At 41.3% G+C, this 23,796-nt stretch overlaps 1 protein-coding gene across 2 annotated transcripts in view; it reads right to left on the bottom strand.

The window, feature by feature from the left end:
- Positions 1 to 502: 502 nt before the first annotated feature.
- Positions 503 to 23,796, bottom strand: part of tubg1 (tubulin, gamma 1) — a 54,774-nt gene continuing 31,480 nt past the window's right edge. For both annotated transcript variants that reach the window (XM_060902075.1, XM_060902074.1), the window contains exons 8-11: positions 9,134 to 9,283; positions 3,209 to 3,361; positions 2,847 to 3,008; positions 503 to 1,781 (exon numbers count right to left, since the gene is read on the bottom strand). In XM_060902075.1, coding sequence (XP_060758058.1) covers positions 1,584 to 1,781; positions 2,847 to 3,008; positions 3,209 to 3,361; positions 9,134 to 9,283 — 663 coding nt within the window. In that variant the 3' untranslated portion in view covers positions 503 to 1,583. The remainder of the gene's footprint in view (positions 1,782 to 2,846; positions 3,009 to 3,208; positions 3,362 to 9,133; positions 9,284 to 23,796) is intronic.

Genomic DNA, 23,796 nt, shown 5'->3' with positions numbered 1-23,796 from the left:
GATGCTGATGGAGAGTCGACCATTTCATACTTTGACAATCACCAGTTCGGCTCAAAGTTGGAGGTTGAAGCTACACTTTGATATAATAACCATCATAATTGTGGGCTGCAATTTCAATCACTAACTAAATTAAAAAATCTATTAATACATTTTCTGGATATGTTTGCGACCCGACTTTCCAAAAACCACTTCAATAGTTTTTTTTATAAAAGATGCTGACGTGGTAGCTTTGTGACAAACAACATCTGGAACAAAAAAAAAAAAATAAAAAATAAATAAATTAATTAATTAATTAATTAATTAATTAAAAAAAAAAAGCTTTTATTTATTTTAATTACAATCATAAAATCACATTAAGCTTAAAAATGTCACAGTAATTTGCATAAATTCCATGGAAGCCTGGATATAATTCGGCTTTTAGCATTTCTTATTGGTATAAAGTTGAAAGCGCACACACACACACACACACACACACACAAGCGAATCATTACACAGCAAAATGTCGTCTTAGAAAATCATTTATTTAAGTGAACAAACTATTTACAGTAAAATAAAAGCGCAGGTGGAGAGAAAGAGCAGCTCCAAGAACCCAAGGTTTGATATCACAGACCACAGGAAGGGCAAAAAATAGAAACCTTACATTTATCACTGAAAAACATGTGACATTTCCTAAAGATTGTTTTTTTTAAACCTGCACTGTTCCCAATCCTGGTCCTGGACAACCCCGTCCTGAACATTAGCGTTCGTTTCCCTGCTCCAACACACCTGATTCAACTAATCAGCTCATTCCTGAGCTGCAGTGTGTGTGTTCAAAGGGATTAAACACTGAAATATGCAGGATTTATTAACACACACACTATTCTCAGATCAGCTCTCATGACGAGTGCATGGCCTCGGGATTATAAATACTAAAGAACTGATTTTAATGGATTCTCTCCAAGATCTGATCGTCTTCTGGAAACCACTGAGGCGATAAAGATGGATGTGGTTTAATTCCTGATGATCAGTGAGATTAAATGTCTTCTTAAAAGCTCTGAAGTTAAATGGTAATTAAACAAACAATCCCTAAAAAAAAAAAGAAAAAAGGAGGAAAAAAAAACAACAGAAAACCACAGCATTACTTCATCAAGGAGAGAAAAACAGGCAAAGTGCATGTGGATCTTTTCTATCTTTGCCCTTTTCTCTCAGTCAGGCTTATCATTTTTCCACTCCACCCTTTCGTCCCTGTTTTTTTTTTCTAGAGAAGTGCTTTCAGACCACCGTCCCTGTGAGATCATCCTGCCTTATCTGCTTACTCAGGACTCTGTATGCGCGCGTGTGGTCGTGACCGTGTACATGGGGTGAAATGAAGGTACGATGGATAAAGGCTTTAACAAGAGAAAGACACACAGAGCAAGTGAGCGAGAGCAAGACAGACACATACACACAAGAGAACAAGTGAGACAGAGAGAGAGAGAGAGAGAGATAGAGAGACACACACACACAGAGATACTGATATACGTGTATACACATCTTGTTCACACACTCCAACAATTAAATGTAGATAAACAACTGAGTCCAGGGCCTCAGAGTGTGTATGTGTGTTACTGTTCCTGTGCGCCCCAGGAGATGTAGTCGGGCCGTGTAGCGGCGCTGTACTCATCGATCAGGTGCTGCACCACCTCGCGCGAGTCATCCAGCTCATCGAAATTGTCCTTAAACATGTCCTCCTTCCGAAACTGCTCGAGGAAAGCCTCACGCTTGCGTAACTTGTCGTACTGACGGCACGTTCTCTCAAACAGCTGAGGAGTGAGAGAAGAAAAGGGGGGGGGGGACAAAACACAATTATAACTAAAATTAACACAATCATAAAAGTAACACCTCGGTCAGTGACGTATTAAATCCCTTCCCACATCACTATCTCCAGACACTGGCCACTTTAATAAGAAACCGGAGCGCTGAAGATTGGAAAAGCACCACGCACTCTTTCACACTGAGCCCCTTTAGTCTCAGATTCCTGTTCTTGGTTGACAGGAGGAGAACCTGACGTGGTTTTCTGCTCTTGTAGCCCATGCTCCTCAAGTTTCGACACACTTTTCAGCTCACCACGGCTGTACACAGTGGTCATTCGAGTTATCAGATCGGATCGCTCTCATCAGCAAGGTGTTCCTGCTTGCAGAACTGATGCTCACTGGATCCCCCCCCCACACACACACCATTCCATGTAACGCATATAAACCGTTGTGTGGAAACTCCCAGGAGATGAGCGGCTTCTGAAATACTGAAGCCAGGCTCCAGTCGAGGTCACTGAGATCACATACTGATATTCGAGATGAACGCTAACTGAAACTCTTGACCTGCTTGATTTTGATGTTCCTATTAAAGTGGCTGGGGTGTGTGTGTGTGTGTGTGTACGTTCACACCAGTTTAACCTGAGTTAATGTGACATCAGACAGACAGTCTGTTAATTTTAACTCTACTTCATTCCTATTTAGTTAAAAGACAGAACTGGACTTGTGAAAGTTTAAAAGCAGAGACAGGAGAGACGGAGTTTCCGAATGAGGTCATGCATCGCCTGATGACACGGCGGGAACAGAACTGCCTCAGGGACAAACCGCTGCAGCGAAATGCTTCGCCTAATTCCACATCCAGCAGCGAGAAAGGTGTGTCGTGCACTTCTCTGTAACGACTGGTTATACAACTGGAATGCACAGCCAAGAGGGCGTTTTCTTCAGCGTGATGTTCCCGAGTCTTCAGCCAAGTCCCAGTCTGGAACAAAAGACTACCTCGCTGATACGGGTTCAAATTTACTGACCTTTTGATCAACTGTACGGTAGTGACATCACAGAGCAGCAGGCGGAGCTTACCGAGGAGATGCTGGTGTGATTGGCCATCATGAGGCCGCTGACGCGGTGAGCTGACGGAAGGTACGGGGACTTGCGCGAGAGTGCTACCTGAATGCTAGCAGGACCCCATGGGATAAAATTAGCCAACTTCCTCTCTCGGATTCTCTGGAGGCTCTTGTGGACCTGAAGGATCAAAACGCAGAGGAGGAAAAAAAAAAAAAAAGAAGAGTCAATATAAATTACAAAGATAGAGAAGCTTATATCCAAATCCATCACCCAGAGAAAAGTGAGAGAGAGAGAGAGAGAGAGAGAGAGAGCACTACTGAGGCCACGCCCCCTTGAGACCCACAGCGATGCAGCGCTTTGATCTTTCTCACACCCACCTGTGTAGGATCCACCTCTCCCTGAATGATATTGAGGATGGCGATGTAACAGTGGTTGGTCTGTCGGTCTCGGCCCGTGGACACCATGACGTTCTTGGGCTGCAGGAGTCTCCGCATCACATCCAGGACCGTCGTCTTCCTCACACTCGCTACCTACAGAGTTCAAAATAAAATTATACAAATTCAGCTCATCAAGGCTGCTACAACAGTAGAAATATCATCATCATCATCATCAATCTTCTCTCTCTTTTGCCTCTTTAAAAAAAAAGAAGGTAAAACAAAAGAGGCAGAGGGATTCATAAGCAGCATTAAGTGGGCAGGCTGAGTGACAACACAGCTGGGCGGAGTTTGACTTTATGCAAATGAGAAGCAAAAAGTTTTGGAATGACGGATGGAGAATTCTGAGGGTTTTGTTTCCCTGCCAACTATAAATAAATAAATAAATAGAATTTAACAGCTCCCCAAAAAAAGACCAGTGCGAGTGTTTTTTCCATCATTCTATTTCCAGGGATCGACATTAAGGACTGCCCGATTGCCCGGGGCAGGTGAAACATGCATTCAGGCAAGTGGGATACGTCCCTGACATGCTCAACCAGGCAAGTTGGAACAAGCATACATTACGAACTAGCGCCACAAAAATTAGAATTTTTTATCTTTTATAGAGATGAAAGTGGAGGAAAGAAAAAAAATCCTGAACTTTTGAAAGTTAATCAGGGCAGGCGCAACGTCCCCCGAAAAAATTTTAATAACACCACGCAAAACCCTGCATTCTAGTGCATTTTAGTACTTATTTTCACTAAAACAAGTTATAACTTTTAAGCCTTTTTCTTTCATGTACATTAATGATTAACATAAAAATATCAAATTTAATTCCCCTAGTTAATGAGTAATTTTCAGGAGTGCATTGTTCTACATTCAGAGTTTTCACTATTGGATGTCAAAACTTAAAGTGATGCTGTCACATCTTATGTGCAATACTGAATATATGTTTAGAAAATAATAATTCAACTGATATTAAATAGTTACACGAAAGAAAGACCGCGTTTTCTAAAGCACGAGATCGCGATAAAATCTTGTTCACATGACATGAGGTATGTATATAAGCATATAAGGTCTCGTACACACCAGCAAGCATTGCGAGACCACAAAAATGGCGGCGCCCTGTCGCTGAACGTAAACAAGCTGCGCGATCACAAAACCAAATTTCTATGAAACGGAATGTGAAAAATCCGAAAAATAAATTTCTCCATTCGGAAAACCAGAGATTTTCAAGAATTTTGTCAGATATCTGGATAAATCCGGAAGACTTTCATCTATACTTTTATTTCGGTTCCTAAAAGCGTCCCTCACTACGTATCCGCCATTATGTCTCGGCTGTTTTCTTCATCTCGGTTTCATTTACTGCTTTGCAAGTTATTTTATATACCCCCGCTGTTGTAGTATGGTACTGTTTATTAGACCCCGTGTTCATGAGGTCACCAATCACGTGATAATTACAGCTGGGGTCAGACAGACACCGTCTTTCATGCAAGCAAGGCTTAATCTGTCTTCAATATAGTTAATTTTTGTGCTGTTTTTGCTTGTTCAAACAGAGAAATGGATAAAAGGCATTACCGTCTCCCCCTTATCAAGAAAAACGTTAACAAATAGAAGCAAATGCTTCAAGAACAACGAGGAAATGAGTGGTTAAAGAACACCAAGAGAGGAGATCAGCCTGAAAACTCCAGAGAAATTCACGATTGTATTTAAAATGTATTTTACAAAAACAGTAAGTCAGAAGTGAGGATGGAAGAGTTTGCTTAAGAATCTCGTTTTATTTTTTTTTTCTGCTCGCATTCGAGTTAGCGCCTTCATGAAAGTGTTTGATTTTCTTAAAGGCGAAGCCGCTTCCTTATTCAACACAGAAAACCCAGACTGATTTCAAATAACTCGGGCATAAAAAAAACTCAACAAGGAGCGACGTGCGCGATAAATCCTGAAAGAACAGAACAGATTAAGAGCAGAGAGAGCTGGAGCTTTGTTTCTGTTATCAGAGGAACACAGTCCTGTGCAAAACATTTATACATAAAAAAAAAAAACCTGCACTGCGTCATGACAGACGGTCTGCACTGATTCAGTTACAGGTTGCCAGATCTGTATAAAACACCCACAACCTGCACACTAAATTTTAAACTCAAACATTAGCCTGTCTGTCATGACGCAGCGCGGGGATTTTTATTTTTTTGGAAACCTACATGGAGGATTTATTTAAAAAAATAAAAAAAAAACATATATAAATATTCTCAAACACAGTACTGTTCAAAAGTCTTAGCACCCTATTGTTTTCTTCATACAAACTTTGTTATAGATTTCTATTTTATGATTTCTACATTATCGAGTAATGAACTGACAGTCTGAGAGAGTTCTACACAAACACACTGAACTTTACAACAGCTGCATGAGTGTGAAATGGAAAAAAATTGACCAAGTCAGGAAAAACTATTTTGGATAAAATTGTTATTGTCTGTTACAAAAAAAAATAACCAATAACCAAACTTCAACTCAACATCTGATCTTCATTTTATCTTGCAATTCACAATTATTCTATGGTTTTCCTAAAATAAATAAATAAATAAATTTTAAAAAAGCGGTAGTGCTCGCAAAACAGGGGGAAGTGATAATATTTGGGGGGTTGGGCAAGTGGAAATTTACCCCCACTTGGCCCCCAGGGCAAGTGGGTTTAAAACTTAATATCGAGCCGTGATTTCATTACCTCAAATGGTTTCACGTCATCAAACAAGCAGCAGAAATCAAGAGCAGCAAAATTTGTCCACTGATGGGTTTTATACGCGAGCATTTCCCTGCAGAGACATTCTGTAGAGGATACTGCCAGGGTTCTCCAGAAAATCTGAAGCAGCCGGCTATTAAAAAAAAAAAAAAAAGCAGTAGGTGGCTCTGGAATTTGTGGGGGCAAAGCCGCGACAGTCTAATGCTTGGGGGTTCTGGGGGCGGGCCCCCTGCAGAAGATTTTGAAATTTACATGCCATCTGGTGCATTTTCAGCTGGTCCTTTTATCCACATGCTCTCGGTTTTTAAATCCTCTATTTATTTACTTATTAAATTTTTGTCATTGTTTTAGACTTAGATGTACTGCCAGCACTTATGCTCATTGTCGATACACTTTTTTAGCAATATGTCTGTGTTTATGTAATATGGACTGTGTGTGCATGTGGGACTGATTGTTAAAGTGTTTGTGTCTTTGCCGCTGTAACAATCTAATTTCCTGCAAAGGATCATTAAAAGTATCTCTTATTAAATTACTCACCGTTCCACTGTAAAATACTTGTAAAATCTGTATGAAATGTCTCTCCAGGGGTGTGTGTGTGTGTGTGTGTGTGTGTGTGTGTTTGGCTTTCTCAGTTCCCCACTGTAGTACGCTGCCTGGCTCTGTAACATAACTACACACTGAGCTTGTGTGTTGCGTGTGTAATGTACTTGTGGTGCATGTGTAACGTACTTGTGGTGCTTCTGCTGGGGTTGTGTGTATTGTATAGTTTTAATTTCAGCATAAATATTTGCACACAGTTATTTGTAGTGCTGTCAAGCGATTAAAATATTTAATCGCGATTAATGTCGCGACTGTCATAGTTAACTCGCGATTAATCGCAATTTAATCGCACATTTTTGTCACATGAAAAACCATTGTAATTCTCTTATCAGCATAAAAAAGTGAATGGGCTTGCTCACCGTTCGAACTACGAGGGTACTCGGGGGATCCGAGATCCCCTGAAACAGACATGAGATCCCTTGAAAACATGATTTGGGAAATGTTGGGGGGTCTCTAAAATATTGGCAAAATGATGTTTATTGACATAGAAATCGTGTGTAACGGGAAGCATTTGCATATCTGAAGTGAGAGCGCGATGGAGAGCCGCGCTCTGAGACAAGCGCAAGCACCCCCCCCAAGGGAAAAAAAGGGACCCCCTGAAAATATCGGCATAGTTCGAACACTGGTTGTACCAATGTTTTTTTTTTTTTTTATTGCAGAGCATAACACGTCTTGTCACAGCCACTGCAAAGTGGGGCTGGAGCCGCCGATGGGAAAACGAAACCTAAGCCGAGCACCGTGGCTCTTCGGGGGAGGGCAGAGGACTCTGGCTGTGCGGGGCGTGGCATTACAGTCTAGCTGCTATCGTTTTTCTAAGCAAAGTCTCTGTTCCAAGTTCCTGGCAGTTTCAAAAGCTTATGAAAAACCTACATCAGGGGTGTCCAAACTGATCCATAAAGGGCCGTGTGGCTGCAGGTTTTCATTCCAGCCATGCAGCAGCACACCTGACTTGGCTCATTCAATCAACTGAACTGTCTGCACACAGTCAAATACTTGCAGCCACACCCACCCTTGATAAAAGGGTGGGTGTGTCAGTTGACTGAATATGCCAAATTAGGTGTGCTGCTGCATGGCTGGAATGAAAACCTGCAGCCACACGGCCCTTTATGGATCAGTTTGGACACCCCTGACCTACATCATGTCACAGAGCGTTAATCTCGCGATAAAAAAATTATCGCCGTTAAAATTGAGTCAAGTTAACGCGTTAATAACGCGACATTTTTGACAGCGCTAGTTATTTGCACTTGCACTTTATAACTATGAAGCCTTCGCTAAGGGACCAGATAGCTCTATGGGAACTCAGGCACTCTGGATATGAAAACAACAATTCTTAGATTAATACTCGATAAATATTAATTACAATTTATATGTACAAACCTGCAAAAAAAACCCCAAACTTTATATTTATTTGGCCCACGGAAGGTTTTAGTTTCTTTTTCGATGGCATTCTGCGACTACCGAGTGAAATCATCTACAACCACCACCAACTGCGTCTTTACCGTCTGCTACGGTGTGGTCACGTGGTCCGGCTCAGCCAATCAGAGCGTGAGAAATCGATCAACCAATATGGCGTCGCTTCCAGTTGTGCGAGACCTGAATCGAAGACAATTTCGTGGTGAAATAATTGCATTTGCAACAAATTATGGCTAGCGGAGACGATATAAAATCGCTTGAACATTGAAAGGCTTTCCCCCCCACCCCCGGGATCGAGTAGCCGGCGCAGACCGTCTGTGTAGGCGGAGAAAACCGCCGGTCACTGGCGCTCATTTACATCTCTGTATGGACTCCCCCCCCACAGATATTGCAATATCCTAGTGAAACCGTAGCATAGTGCAGAAGCAAAACCAATCACCCAGTATGGTGAAAGAGTCAGCAGTTGCAGATTGCACACACTTTATACAGTTAGCATTAAGCATGCTAGGAAGTGCTAGGACGTCTCAAATAGCTCTTTTTGCAGCCATGGTGAGCAGAAAAGCATCTCAATCGCACTGTTCTTTAATTAATAACAAAATGTAATATTTGGCAAACTGCTGTGGTACAAAAGCAATAAAACACCATGGAAGGTGCTGTTCACGCCACCACCACGTTATTGATTAGTTTCCCGTAACAGCACACCCCCAAGTGTTCATCATGGTTTGAATACGGTTTCCATTTCCAGCGTGGACAGAAAACTAAAAAGCAGAAAAATTTTGCAAGTGTATTTGTCCACTAGCGAGGATGCGACCGAGTCATCAGACTGTCAGGATACGCCTCGATTTTAGCCAAGGCTTCAATTAACACCAGCTCGATGAGGCACATGACTCACATTGGTTAAAAAGTGACCTCATCCATCCTGCAAAATTATTATTATTATGTTTTATGGACACACTTTGTTTTCCCTACACACCTGTGTGTGAGGATGTGTAACCTCCATTAAACCTAGTTACATAAACTCAATGTAGCTACAACAACGTTCCAATCGTACAGCGTGTACTTTTTATTGCCCATTGTTCCATCATGTCCTCGGTGATCCACAAAGTGTCTTTACAGCTCTTACGCATGTCCAAATCACTACTTACAGACTGATCAGTGGTCAGCGGTGTGTAACCAGTCATGAGGAAGTGGAGGCGGGGAGTGGGGATGAGCGACGCAATCAGACCGATCAGATCGTTGTTCATGTATCCAGGGTAACGCAGCGTTGTTGTGCTGGCAGACATGATGGTGGAGACCTGGAAGAGGAACAAACAAGTGTTAAAAGAAAGCTACACGCTAGCAAGCGCCAAGCTACATCAGTTTGTATCTTGTGGGTGTGGCCTGTTTAGGGCTTTTAAAATTTCCAAGACAAAATATGCAAACTGAATCGGATAACTCCTCCATCCGTCCGTTATCCGTAGCCGCTTATCCTGTCCTACAGGGTCGCACGCGAGCTGGAGCCTATCCCAGCTGACTACGTGCGAGAGGCGGGGTACACCCTGGACAAGTCGCCAGATCATCACAGCCACCAATTAGCCCAACCTGCATGTCTTTGGACTGTCGGGGAAACTGGAGTACCCGGAAGAAACCCACACAGACACGGAGAGAACATGCAAACTCCACACAGAAAGGCCTCCTGGGCTTGAGCCCAGAACCTTCTGGGTGTAAGGTGACAGTGCTAACCGCTACACCGCCATGCCACCCTGGATAACACTGGGGAACAATTTGAAAAACATTTTCTGTTGAGTTAGATTTTTATGCTGATTAAAACTAAAATTGGCATGCTGACTCCAAAATTGCAGTCAGTTTTTTTCTAGCACATCAAGTTTTTTCTCCACAGCTTACCCTCCAGATAAGCAAAATTCCACTGATTAGCTGTAGTAAGACTATTTGAAGGTTATGGAAGAACGTTATCAGGGTAGATGGGATGTACATATGATGGCTGACTATTGTTGGAGCATCAAACGCGATAGTCCTCAAGTTGAACCCTCCAGAAAGAGCTATAAACGTAAATTTTTATCTTAACTACTTGCACACAATTATAATTACAGTAGCCATATCCTTTGTAAAAACATAGTGTTAAATAAACATGGCAGTCATGCCCGTTTCTTTCATATTTCATTGCATGTCAATATTTGTAAATTTTTATAAAACAAGCACATATCTGTTAAGTACAGTATTCTTCATATTTTTTAAGAAAACGGGGATCCTATAGTTCAAAAACTTGACGTGATAGAGAAAAACTGAGATCGGTTTTGGATTCTGCACCCAAAAACAGCTGTCAGACCTAACTCAACAAAAATTGTGTTCCCCAGTGTAATTCATAGAAATTCCAAATTCTTTCCTGTTAATTATACACTCACCAGCCACAACGTATTACATTTGTACACCTGATATTTGTCCACGTCTAACCAACCAATCAGGTGGCAGCAGCGCATGGCATAAACTCATGCAAGATACAGGTCAAGAGCTTCGATTAATATTCACATTGAACGAGAATGGGGTGATCTCGGTGAACAGTTTGAGCATTTCAGAACATGCCGGGAATTTCAATATAGAAAGGTCTCGAGACCATATACCAAAAGAGACAATCAATCAATCAATCAAATCAAATCAATCAATATTCAGTTATGTTTACAGGAAACGCCTCGTCAATGAGAACGGTCAGAGGAGAATGATCAGACTTTAACAGAACGGCTACGATAACCACGCTTTGGGCCGTTTCACAATCATGGTTGTCTTTTTGAAGAACACCAATGCTAATACACTACCGTTCAAAAGTTTGGGGTCACTTTGAAATGTCCTTATTTCTGAAAGAAAAGCACTGTTCTTTTCAATGAAGATCACTTTAAACTAATCAGAAATCCACTCTATACATTGCTAATGTGCTAAATGACTATTCTAGCTGCAAATGTCTGGTTTTTGGTGCAATATCTCCATAGGTGTATAGAGGCCCATTTCCAGCAACTCTCACTCCAGTGTTCTAATGGTACAATGTGTTTGCTCATTGCCTCAGAAGGCTAATGGATGATTAGAAAACCCTTGTACAATCATGTTAGCACAGCTGAAAACAGTTGAGCTCTTTAGAGAAGCTATAAAACTGACCTTCCTTTGAGCAGATTGAGTTTCTGGAGCATCACATTTGTGGGGTCGATTAAATGCTCAAAATGGCCAGAAAAATGTCTTGACTATATTTTCTATTCATTTTACAACTTATGGTGGGAAATAAAAGTGTGACTTTTCATGGAAAACACAAAATTGTCTGGGTGACCCCAAACTTTTGAACGGTAGTGTATATCCAGTATATTACAAACGTCGCAAAAAAACTAATTACAAACACTATTGTAACTAAAAGAAGTAAGCTTCAATCAAACAAAATGAATAAATAAATAGGAAGATTAGAGAGATACAGCACACGTGTTTTTTGAGCTGTAAACTAAATGATACGACTGTACTGTGATGAAACACACCAATGCTGGTGTCGATATTGACAAAATGACCATTTTTATAAAAACTGATTATTTTATGGGTCAAAAAAAAAAAAGCTCAAACACACCACCATCTACTGGTTTATCTCATCCTGAAGCCTGTAAGGCCGATGCTGATGGAGAGTCGACCATTTCATACTTTGACAATCACCAGTTCGGCTCAAAGTTGGAGGTTGAAGCTACACTTCGATATAATAACCATCATAATTGTGGGCTGCGATTTCAATCACTAAATTTAAAAATCTATTAATACATTTTAATATTAATTAGTGCTGTCAAAAATGTCGTGTTATTACCGCGTTAAATTGACTCAATTTTAACGGCGATAATTTTTTTATCGCGAGATTAATGCTCTGTGACATGATGTAGGTTTTTCATAAGCTTTTGAAACTGCCAGGAACTTGGAACAGAGACTTTGCTTAGAAAAACGATAGCAGCTAGACTGTAATGCCACGCCCCGCACAGCCAGAGTCCTCTGCCCTCCCCCAAAGAGCCACGGTGCTCGGCTTAGGTTTCGTTTTCCCATTGGTGGCTCCAGCCCCACTTTGCAGTGGCTGTGACAAGACGTGTTATGCTCTGCAATAAAAATAAAAAAATAAAAAAATAAAAAAAACATTGGTACAACCAGTGTTCGAACTATGCCGATATTTTCGGGGGGTCCCTTTTTTCCCTTGGGGGGGGGTGCTTGCGCTTGTCTCAGAGCGCGGATCTCCATCGCGCGCTCACTTCGGATATGCAAATGCTTCCCGTTACACACGATTTCTATGTCAATAAACATCATTTTGCCAATATTTTAGAGACCCCCCAACATTTCCGAAATCATGTTTTCAAGGGATCTCATGTCTGTTTCAGGGGATCTCGGATCCCCCGAGTACCCCCGTAGTTCAAACGGTGAGCAAGCCCATTCACTTTTTTATGCTGATAAGAGAATTACAAGGTTTTTTCATGTGACAAAAATGTGCGATTAAATTGCGATTAATCGCGAGTTAACTATGACAGTCGCGACATTAATCACGATTAAATATTTTAATCGCTTGACAGCACTAATATTAATAAATAAAATGCTCATTTCATTGAATTACACTTAGATTTTACTGGTTAAATTCAGAATTTTTTTTTTTTTAAAGCACCAACTCTGTTTTACTTTCCGACATATACGGCACTTTCATTCACAATAGAAAGATATTTAAGTGGAAGTTACATTTTTTTTTTTTTGTAAACCAAGTTCCTCTGACGGGATCCTTTATCCGTCAAAAATGTCCTCTCTGGAACTCATTCACCACATGAAGTTGGAAGCGATTTTTAAAGAAAAATTCTCTTTTGTGAAGCAAAATCCTGTATTCTGTTGTTGCACAACTTAAAAAAAAAACCCACACAGGACTTGAAACAGATGCGAGACGCATTTGATTTGCAGCGGAGCTTCACATGTGGTTGAAATGTGAGTCTGTCAAAAAAAAAAAAGTGTCCTCTCTGGAAAGACACGAGGATCGTCCCCACTTGAGTTGTTATTACAGGTCACCACCATCGCTGCACAGGATGTACTTAACATACATCAACAGTTTTCCCACTTTGTATCCCTCACTCCTGTGAACTATAAGAAAGGTGGAGGAGTTTTAGAAAAATACACTACACACATGCCGTCTCTTCACCGCGGTGTACGACCTGTAGCTCTGAAATTCTGCGCGGGTCATTTCAAGGTCGTTTTCGGCAGCAGAGAAACACAAAAATCCGAGGTTGGATTTCTGGACCTGAAACGTTAACCCTGATTATCAAACAGTCTGAAATGTTCCCGAAGTAATAAATGTAATTGTTTGCAAACTGCTGTGATGTATAAGAAAAAGATTACGCGACAGGACATAATGTTCAACACCCAGTTATTGATTGTTGCAGGACAAAGACCACACCTGAGAACAAAAAGTCTATTTAAAACACCATTTAAAAAGAACCAGGCTTCAGAAGTAATGCCTGGAACAAAGATTTCTCCGTGTCACAAACTTCCAACCAATGACTGGTGTGAATATAAATTTTTATTATTAAAAAAAAAAAAAAAAGTGCAAGCTAATTATACGTTTAACCTCTCTGTGCACCGTCTTAGTCACGAGGGTGTGTTCATTTGCCGTTGCATACCAAACTGGAGGTATACTCCTGTAAGGCTGGAGGCAGACAGGAGAGACGGGTTTCTGAGCGACACCAAACACACGCTTTGTCCAAAGCTTCGGGGAAACCGCTGAGCCCTGCAGCTAAACTAAACACCTGACTTAATTACCGAGAAGTTAAAAATCAGGCACTTTCCTTTCCTGTTCGAGCGTATTCATTTGTGGTCATGTAGCTGGAATGTACAGCCAAGAGGGCGTTTTTCACGGCTGTTCCGTCACGAGCTTCTTCTCCCCCCCCTCTCGCTACGAGTGGATAAATCTCACAGCATCCTGCAGCTGTAGAAAACTAATCAACCAATCAGATTCGAGAATTGTATGGTTATAAATTGTTCAGAATCACTGATCTGAGACGCACTTTCAGGACAAGGGTCTAAACAACCTGAGCACTGTTTCCAGCCCCAGCCTTTTAATTTTAGAAAGAAAGAAAAAACAGGCTTGGAGCAAACATTTGTACCTCCAACCTTGTTATTAGATCTTTCCAAAAAAAAAAAACTAAAATTACGCTGTTTTTTTCCTCCCTTCCTACTAAAAGAGATGGTTGTTGACTTCAGAAGAACACGGCGTGACCACTCTCTGCTGTACGTCGATGGCTCATTCATGGAGAACGCCAAGAGCACCAAATTCCTTGGTGTTCATCTGGCAGAGAACCTCACCTGGTCCTTCAACACCAGCCCCATAGCCGAGAAAACCCAGCATCGCCTCTACTTCCTACGAAGGCTGAGGAAAACCCATCACCCATCCTCACTATGTTCTCCGGAAAGCATTCATCACGGTCTGGTTTAGGAACTGAACCATCTCGGATCGCAAGACCCTATAGTTGATAGTGAGGACAGCTGAGAAGATCATTGGAGTCTCTTTTCCCTCCATCAAGGACATTTATACCACGCGCTGCATTTGAAAAGCCACCAGCGTTGTGAATGACCCCACGCACCTCTCGCACAACCTCTTCACCCTCCCGCCGTCTGGAAAAAGGTACCGAAGCTCTCGGGCCTTCACAGACAGGCTCCGTAACGGTTTCTTTCCACATGCCATCAGACTCCTCAACTCTCAGGGACTGGTCCGATACACACAGCAGGCTTGTAGTACTGGAGTCCAGGACTCGTGCCCTAATTTTAAGGACTCGATTTGTAAATTGGAGACGAGGACTCGGATTTTTTCTTTATTTTTTTGTAACATGCCATAATAACTTGGCGTAAGATATTTATATAGCTACATTAATTTTGGCACTAATTTCGTGCAAGAGCCTCACACCTGCGTGTCTTGGTGCGTGCATCAGATAGACTCTCGGGCGCGCTCCGTAAACGACTTGCACCTGCGCCTTAATCCTGTGCGATCAGTGCGCCTATATAAAAACTGAAAACACACTTTGCGAAGTATTGAGTTACACTGCTGATACATCACTGAGCCTCATGTCCTTGTTTGGTTTCCTGATTTCCTGTTTCTCGTCTTGGATTCTGCCGAGTCTACGATAACCTGTTTGTGCCTCGCTCGACCTACTGCCCGTTTTACAATTTTGCTTGCCGTTCTGGATTGTTCACGTGTCTTCGCTTGTATTAATAAACACGCTTTCTGCACTTACGCCCGTCTCCCAACCATCTCGGACAGAATACTAAACACTCCCTGATAAAGAGAAGCACATTCACCTGTTCATACGTCATGTTCAGGAACAAACTAACGTTAATGGTGCTGAAACAGCCACCGTCAAATGGTGCGGTTGGAGTTTTGCTCTCTGACGACTTGAAATTTTCTTTAATGACTTGGATTTGAGGTGGCACGGTGGTGTAGTGGTTAGCACTGTTGCCTCACAGCAAGAAGGTCCGGGTTCGAGCCCAGTGACCGACAGGGGCCTTTCTGTGTGGAGTTTGCATGTTCTCCCCGTGGGTTTCCTCCGGGTGCTCCGGTTTCCCCCACAGTCCAAAGACATGCAGGTTAGGTTAACTGGTGACTCTAAATTGACCGTAGGTGTGAATGTGAGTGTGAATGGTTGTCTGTGTCTATGTGTCAGCCCTGTGATGACCTGGCGACTTGTCCAGGGTGTACCCCGCCTTTCGCCCGTAGTCAGCTGGGATAGGCTCCAGCTTGCCTGCGACCCTGTAGAACAGGATAAAGCGGCTACAGATAATGGATGGACTTGAACACTGCGGACTCGAGACTGGACTCAAGGTTTAGTGACTCGACTACAAACACTGTCTCACGGACTGTTAAACACACCCCTCCCACTGCAGTCTATACACAATGAACAATAATGCACTATTGCTTTTCACAATGGTTCTCAGATACACAATGTTTACATCTATTTCATTTGTTTTTACATATACCAGCCTCAAAACGCACGCCAACAATAACAGGTACTGCCCGTCTGTGCTCGTAATCGTTTTTGCACCGTCCTTCTTGTCTGCACTTTAAGCTGTGTGTAGTTTAACGTCTGCAATGTTTGCACTTGCTGCACTCTTGCACTTTATGTTGCTATTTATAGATTTGTAGTCCTGGGATGTTTCATGTAACATCATGGTCCGGGAGAAACGTCGTTTCGTTTTAACTGCGTACTGCACTAACTACATATGGCTGAAATGACGACCAAAAAAAAAAAGCCTTGATCTTAACCCACTATTAATATACATTACCATACGGTCTGATCATTTTTTTCTTCACAGGAAGATCTGTGAAACCCAACGGCAGATTCTACCATAACAGAGGCCAGTTAAGTCCCATCTCCTTAAATTGCTGAATTGATTATTTTGATCATTCTATTAAGTTTTTCTAGTAGCATTTGGGGTCTTGGACATTCACAGTAAATTTTAGGACAGTAGTCCTGGTAACTAATTAATAAAAGCCTGACATGACAGACATGCTAAATGACAATAGAAACACATCGGTTTCTATCATCAAAATCTGACAGACAAACTAACGTCTACCATCATATTCTGACAGACACTCTAGATGACAATAGCAACAAAACTGTTTCTTACATTATTAATCTGACAAATTTAGTAATAATATTAAATACCTCATCACTAGAACCAAATAATAAAATAAAAAAGATAAAACTTATTTTCAAAATTGAAATATCAGCAATAATTGTCAGAACAGTGACGATAGACACGACTGTGTCACTTTTGCGGGGAAATAACACATTGAAACGGCCTGTCGGCTGAAAGGGTCGCAAGTGGCTCTGATTTATCTCAACTTACGATAGTTTTCCTCCAGAAAATTTTAAATATGAATGCACAAATATATTCTCAATGTTTCTATCGTCAAAAATTTCTATCGTCAGGATAGCTGACTGAAAATCTTACCTTGATTTATTTGATGAAATCTAGCTGTCAGAACTCCAAGTCTTGCCCGGAAGTACCGTATTTTTCGGACTATAAGTCGCACTTTTTTTCATGGTTCGGCTGGCCATGCGACTTATATACGTCGCACCGGAGTATATGTTTTGGTTTTTTTTCACCGAGGAATAACTGGAGCTGATGCTGAGTCTGACGACAGCCACGCAGAAGAAGAGGAAACGGCGCTTCATCTGCCGCTGGAGGCAGAGTTGTTCAGAAGCGACACCGAGGATGAGGAATTCAATGGATTTGCTGATTTGGAGTGAAATCATCAGCTTGATAAACTTGATTGACCTGTGTTTTATTATTAATGATAGGCCTATAGTTATTTAAATAAGTTATGTAGTGATTTTAGGCAGTGCTTAATTTGTGAAGTGGGAGGTCCCAGAACGCAGGAGGTGGGTGGGTCCGGCGACTCAAAAAAAAAAAAAGGCGGGGGATGGTTTACTATAACTTTACGCACATGCGCTTATTGTGTGTGTAAAATAATAATAATAATAATAATAATAATAATAATAATATCAGACATTATGATCTTAGAAAACGCTTTAGTGACAAACAGTTACAGACAGTAATATGTCGTGATATTATATTATAAAATATTAATTTTTATTAGTCTATATATTAAATTATATATTACATTTATCTTCTAAAATAACAGACTGTACTCATCACAACCGGTTTATTTCACCATTGGAGATCAGATCACACAAGACATGAGTTAAATGACTCATTTTAAGGATTTAAGTAGGGGATTTAAAAGCGGTTGTTGTTGTTTTTTTCACTAGACGGTTGTTTTTACTACCGTACCTGTCTTTGGAGATGATATACCTATAGCCTACTTGACCTCTGATTTGATGAAATAAAATTCGACAAAAATGAAGAATGACACTCCTCGATGATGACTACAGCTTTAATAACACAGATGAAAGAGCCATGGGGCGATAATAAGCCCTACCGGTAAAAATATTCTAAACGCAAACTGATTAATGCATCAGTAATAGGCTACTAATATTAGTTATAATAATAATATAGGCTTTTAGTAATAACGATAGTGATAGTATTAAAGATAGATATTTAAAATAATCAGACTAGGCTACTTACAGGGCAAAGGGCGCGTTATCACTGCTCAGCTGTTCGTTTATTAAATAAACAATGCAGTCGCGCAGTAACCACGCGCCGCTTATCAGATACAATCACAGATTCTATGGATAGAATAACCCTTCAAAAAAGTGCGACTTATAGTCCGGTGCGACGTATATATGTTTTTTTCGTCTTCATAATGCATTTTTTGGCTGATGCGACTTAAACTCCGGAGCGACGTATAGTCCGGAAAATACGGTAAATGTCTGCGGTCACAAAAATCATGCGCAGTAGAATTTCCTCTTTGCGTCAGTCAACATGTGCGTGGCGAGGGCTTGAATTTTGCTATCGTCAGGTGCATTTGACTGACAGACTGACGATAGCATTTTTTAAAAATAACTGTGGGCTTCTCTCGTGAATGAAATAGTTTTTTCGCTGTTAATCTATTTCAACTCTATCTGTTGACACCCAAAAATGATAAAGCCTGCTTCCACACGATAACTACCAAAAGATCCATAATGGCTGAGTCTATCATCAGGTCATCTGACAGAAATTCACTGACGATAGCAACAGGGATAATGAAAGGGATTTTTAAAATGGGAGTTATGTCTGTCAGATATGTCAAAGAAACAGAACTTTATTCTTTAAAAATCTTTTATTGATATACTCCGTGTATTTTTAAATGACGTGCTGTTTTAGAAGACTAAATACCATATTTTCAATCTTGAAAATATTACCTCACTGAAAAAAGGACAAGAAAAATTTCTTATTTTGTGGGCAAGTGGTTAATGGATCCAGTTACGGTAGAATCTGCCCAACACACGAAATATTCTCAGGTGCGGTTTTAAGGGGTGGCAAAAGGTGGCAGTTGCCACTGTAAAAAAAAAAAAAAAAAAAAAAATGTCTTGCCACCACAGTTGCCCCCCTATTTTAAAATAATTATTTAATAAAACACATTTTTGAAATTAAATCATCTATCTACAGAGATACTAAGCCCTCATCTCATCTCATCTCTACTCTACCTACCGTTATTTACGTTATTTCACACCCCACCCCACCCCCGGAATTTTGAAATGGTTTCACCCAGAGAGAGACGTTCTTCTGTTATGATTCTTCTGAATGCTCGACTTCTGATGAGGCGACGTGCTGGAGCAAAGAGGTTGGTCAAATTGTTTTCGCCTGATAGAACACAGTCTTGTCCTTTCAATAGGGGTGTTCACACAGCACATATTTGCATCGATGCTGCACTGATGTATTTTGTTGCGATATATCTTACACCGGTGTAAGTTTTGTGGCGCGTTCACACGTCACAAACCTGCTTACTAGAGAGAAGCGTGTTAGCACCGGTGCAGCCCCACTTGCGTTCACACGGCAGTTTTTGCGACCGTGCTATACGATAGTAATAATGCGGAAATGAAATATGCGCATGCGTGAAAATGTACTTCCTTTTCCCGGTTGTCATGGCATCACCAAGCGCCGGGAAAACAACGTGGATGAAGACACCAGTGTTGCCAGATACTGCTGACGGTTTCCAGCCCAAAATATGTTCAAATCCGCCAAAATGCACTTAAAACCACCCAATCTGGCAACACTGGAAGACACGCAGTTCTGTTGCTGTTGATATTCGCCATTTTGGAAGCGCAAAATACCAGGATGCAAATTATGCAATGCCCGTATGTAATCAACTCTCCTCACGCGTAGCGAGTCTACCCCTGTAGCGTTCAGACGGCCCATTTTATATCGGTGCTGCCCCGCAAACTAGCATTTACTCCGGAGTAAATTTCTTAAACCACCTCCCGAGCAGGGTTAGATTTGCACCGGTTTAAGCAGCTTTCAGGGGCTACACCGGTATAACTTTGTACCGTGTGAACGCTCTACCGGGGCAGCCCCGGTGCTACACCGGAGTAAAAGTTGCCGTGTGAACACCCCTTATGTTAAATGCATTTTTTTTTTTTTAAGATTTTTTTGGGGGCTTTTTCCACCTCCACTGAACAGGACAGTGCAGAGACAGGAAACGAGCAGGAGAGAGACGGGGAGGGATTGGGAAATGACCTCGGGCCAGAATCAAACCCGGGTCCCCGGCACGGCGCCCCATCCACCCGAGCCACGACGCCCCCATGTTAAATGCATTTTGGTACTCAATTATTCTTTTAGCCCAGCTATCTTTATCATCAATATTTTTTATATTGGTCGGTCAGCAACTAGACTAGCACGCTAGTCTTGCTCCGCTAGCATAGAAGCTTTAGTTAGCTATCTGTCTATTTTTTGATACATCGCTCGGGCAGAATAGTTCCATTCATTGCTTGGGAATATACTTTCAGAAAAGATGGTTGAATCCGTTTTCCTTGATGGTACAATAGCTCAATACATATTTGACAAGATGACTTGATTGTGAGTCTTTCTTGAGCGCAAGTAAAAATGACTTCTACGATTTGCATAAACTGCTGCATTAACAACCTATGCCCCCCTCCTGGAACCTATGCCCCTCCTTTGCCACCCTAAGAAAAAAAAAAAAAATCTCTGGAGCCGCCACTGAATATTCTGCTCGGATGCATTCAATACGTTTTTGCTGTCTTTGTTGAGAAAAAAAAATTCCCAACAACAGCGTTTGTAGTCATGACAAACACTGAAACTGAATCTATTAAAAAGCGTCCTGAAAGGAGGGAAAAATGGCCAAGTGGTGGTTTTACAGGCATTACTGATGCGTGAGAATGCAGGGATCTGTGGTCTAGCCCACACGGACATTCCTCACTCTATACAACTACACAAAAGTCTCATTAGTCTCACTGTAGTTGTTGAATAATGCATAGCCAGAATGTGCTTGTTGATTATAAAACAGAAATATGAATTATTCATCTTTCAGTGCTTGTGTAAAGAAGTTTCCTCTGAGCTGACAATAAGTCTGTTATTTAAGTCGCCATTATCAAAGTGTCATGATTTTGCTGCTTTCGGGAAGAATTCCCTGTGAGGATGTGAACTTGAGCAGGCAGCGCGGCGGGACGTGCCAGCAGCCCGCGCCAGCAGCCCGCCTACACCGCCAAGATCAGCAGCCGCCGTTCGAACAAAACGAGACTTTAACTAGGTGAGCAATGCTGCAGTCAGAGCCCACGATTAATACACGGAAAAGAACACAATTTCACGGATATGAACTTCTGCTCCTTGAACACAAAAGACATTTTTCTGAGACTGATTCACGCTCACATAACCGGTTTCACATGTCTTTCTTGCGTGTCTGCCATCAATTTATCTCAGATCGCTGGACTGAAATAAAACTGATTCAGAAACGTCCCCCCCATCCACCCGCCCCACCCCACCCCGCTCTGTTACTCTGGAGTCTTACAGGGCTGGTCAGAAACATGGCTTTGGTTATTTACACCACTGTTGAATGTCAGAAGGTGTTGATTAATTTTCTCTGACAGCAGCTCTGCGAGGATAATCACAGGTTGTATGTTAATTCTAACACGTTATAGTTTCTATAGAAACGGCTCATTCACAGGGACTTAAATGCCAGATGGTCCATATAACCTCAGACGGGTTTTGACTTCAACAAATAATGAACCCGGAAACGAGAACGCAAAGAGCAGTGACTCTCTCCAGGGATTTCAAACAGCACCCTGGCAAACTATCATTTTGAAATAGCGTCAGAAATCCACGCTATATAAGTATGTTTCATAAATACCTTGTCGGTAAACAGGAAGTCGATGTGTGACAAACTTGAAAACGCAGGGATGAGAGTGGGTGGTCACCAAAAAAGCAGAAAACAAGATGGCGCCCGAAGCCGGGGGTCTGGGAGGGATACCCCCCCAGGAAAATTTTGAAAAATAAGGCCTTACAAACCACTTTTCCTGCAATCTGAGCTGTAGTCGATAAAAAAAAAAAAAAAAATCTGTCTTTTTTATATATTTACATGAAAATATGTTTCAAATCAATAGGAGTATTGTTTGAATTCAAAATAAAAAAATCACATTCTACATTCAAGGGTATGGTTATAATTTATGATCAACAAAAATGACAAACTAAATTCACATTAAACGCAAGTTTTATTAATTATCAAAATGCTCATATATTAAATAAAATTTCTTATTTCGGACAGACGGAAATACAGAGATATGGATGGATGGACAGAGGTAAACCAGTGTATGCCCTCACTCGGAGCAGGGGTATAATAAAAAAAAACTTTTTTTAAAAAGCATGGTTTTCCCCAAAGCGTTTGATACGCTTGGTCGCTTTAGTTAAAACCCGATATGCTTAGATTTATACCGATACGTTAAATTTCCTACCCACAAGTAACTCGATACATAGGAGAGCAAATAACAGACCCATTTACATACTGATTGATATTTGTGTTAAACAAGCGCTCAGTGTTTGTGTTGATTCTGTCAAAGTAATATGTCCGCGTGGTATGACGTAAACAAACTAATCTGTTGGCTGTGTCAAGATCACGTGTTCAAACCGTCCAATAAAAATATCGAAAGAAAACGTCAGACATCCCGGAATTTTCCGATTCATTATAAGCGATCTCACTGGCTGCCGATGTTGTCCCGCACCAGACGGACAAAGCCGACTGATTTTAACAAGCTAGGAGAAGACTCGCTGGACAATTTGATCCACATCAGCATGGATGACAGCGAGATGGACTATGAGAGAGTCGCCCGACATTGGGCCAAGCAAAAGCCGAGGAGAATTAATCTGCTTTAAAGGAGTAGAAAACTTAATTAATTAGTTTGGGTTTGCAGAAAGATTACGTACTTATAAACACTCTCACGAAGTGAAGTTGCCCAAATGTGTCAAATATAGCATAATTTCGGGGTTGTCGTGGCTCAGGTGGATAAGGCGCCATACCATAAATCTGGGGACCCGGGTTCGATTCCGACCCGAGGTCATTTCCCGATCCCTCCCCGTCTCTCTCTCCCGCTCATTTCCTGTCTCTACACTGTCCTATCCAATAAAGGTGAAAAAAGCCCAAAAAAAAAAGAGCATCATTTCAAATCTTAAGCATTTTTAGCAGCGTGATCCAAAATCACTGGGATCCATTTAACAAAAGGCAGCTCTGGGTTATTCTTTCGTTAAAGGCTCACAGTGACATCACGCTGCCAAATATGCTTATCGTTATTATTCGAAATTATGCTACATTTAACACTTAAATTCTCTTCATGAGTGTGTTTATAAGTACATAATCTTTCTGCAAACTTAAATGTATGAATTAAGTTATTTTCCTTTAATATGTTTTAACCTTCTGTGATGTTTTGGGATAAATGATACCTAAACCCTGTCTTGTTTTGTACCTGGGTCATTTGGAGGGCACGGTGCATGAAAGTGACCGATATTTGGTCAGGATTCTTCTGGTGGCCGGGAAGAAGACAATTACTAAGAATTGGCTCAAGTCTGACACTCCAAGTTACAAACAGTGGATGACAATCATAGATGATATATTGGTGATGGAGCATCTCACATACAAGTTGAAAATGAAAGATGTTTATATAAAAAGGTGTGGGAAATGGTTGACATATAAGGGAAGACATGATTAATCAGATGTCAGTAACATTTACTAATACAATCTCACACAGGCTCCGTTTTTGTTTATACAGTAGACCCCCGCCTATTCGCGGTTCAGTATTCGCGAATTCACATATTCGCGGGATTTTATATAGAACATATCTCCTATACATTCGTGGAAATCTCAGCGATTCGCGGTCATTTGCGGCGAACATAT

The sequence above is a fragment of the Neoarius graeffei genome, chromosome 20 (assembly GCF_027579695.1).
Source record: "Neoarius graeffei isolate fNeoGra1 chromosome 20, fNeoGra1.pri, whole genome shotgun sequence".
Classification (NCBI taxonomy): domain Eukaryota; kingdom Metazoa; phylum Chordata; class Actinopteri; order Siluriformes; family Ariidae; genus Neoarius; species Neoarius graeffei.
The sequence above is the reverse complement of the archived record's forward strand: the minus strand, read 5'-3'. Positions and strand labels throughout refer to the sequence as shown.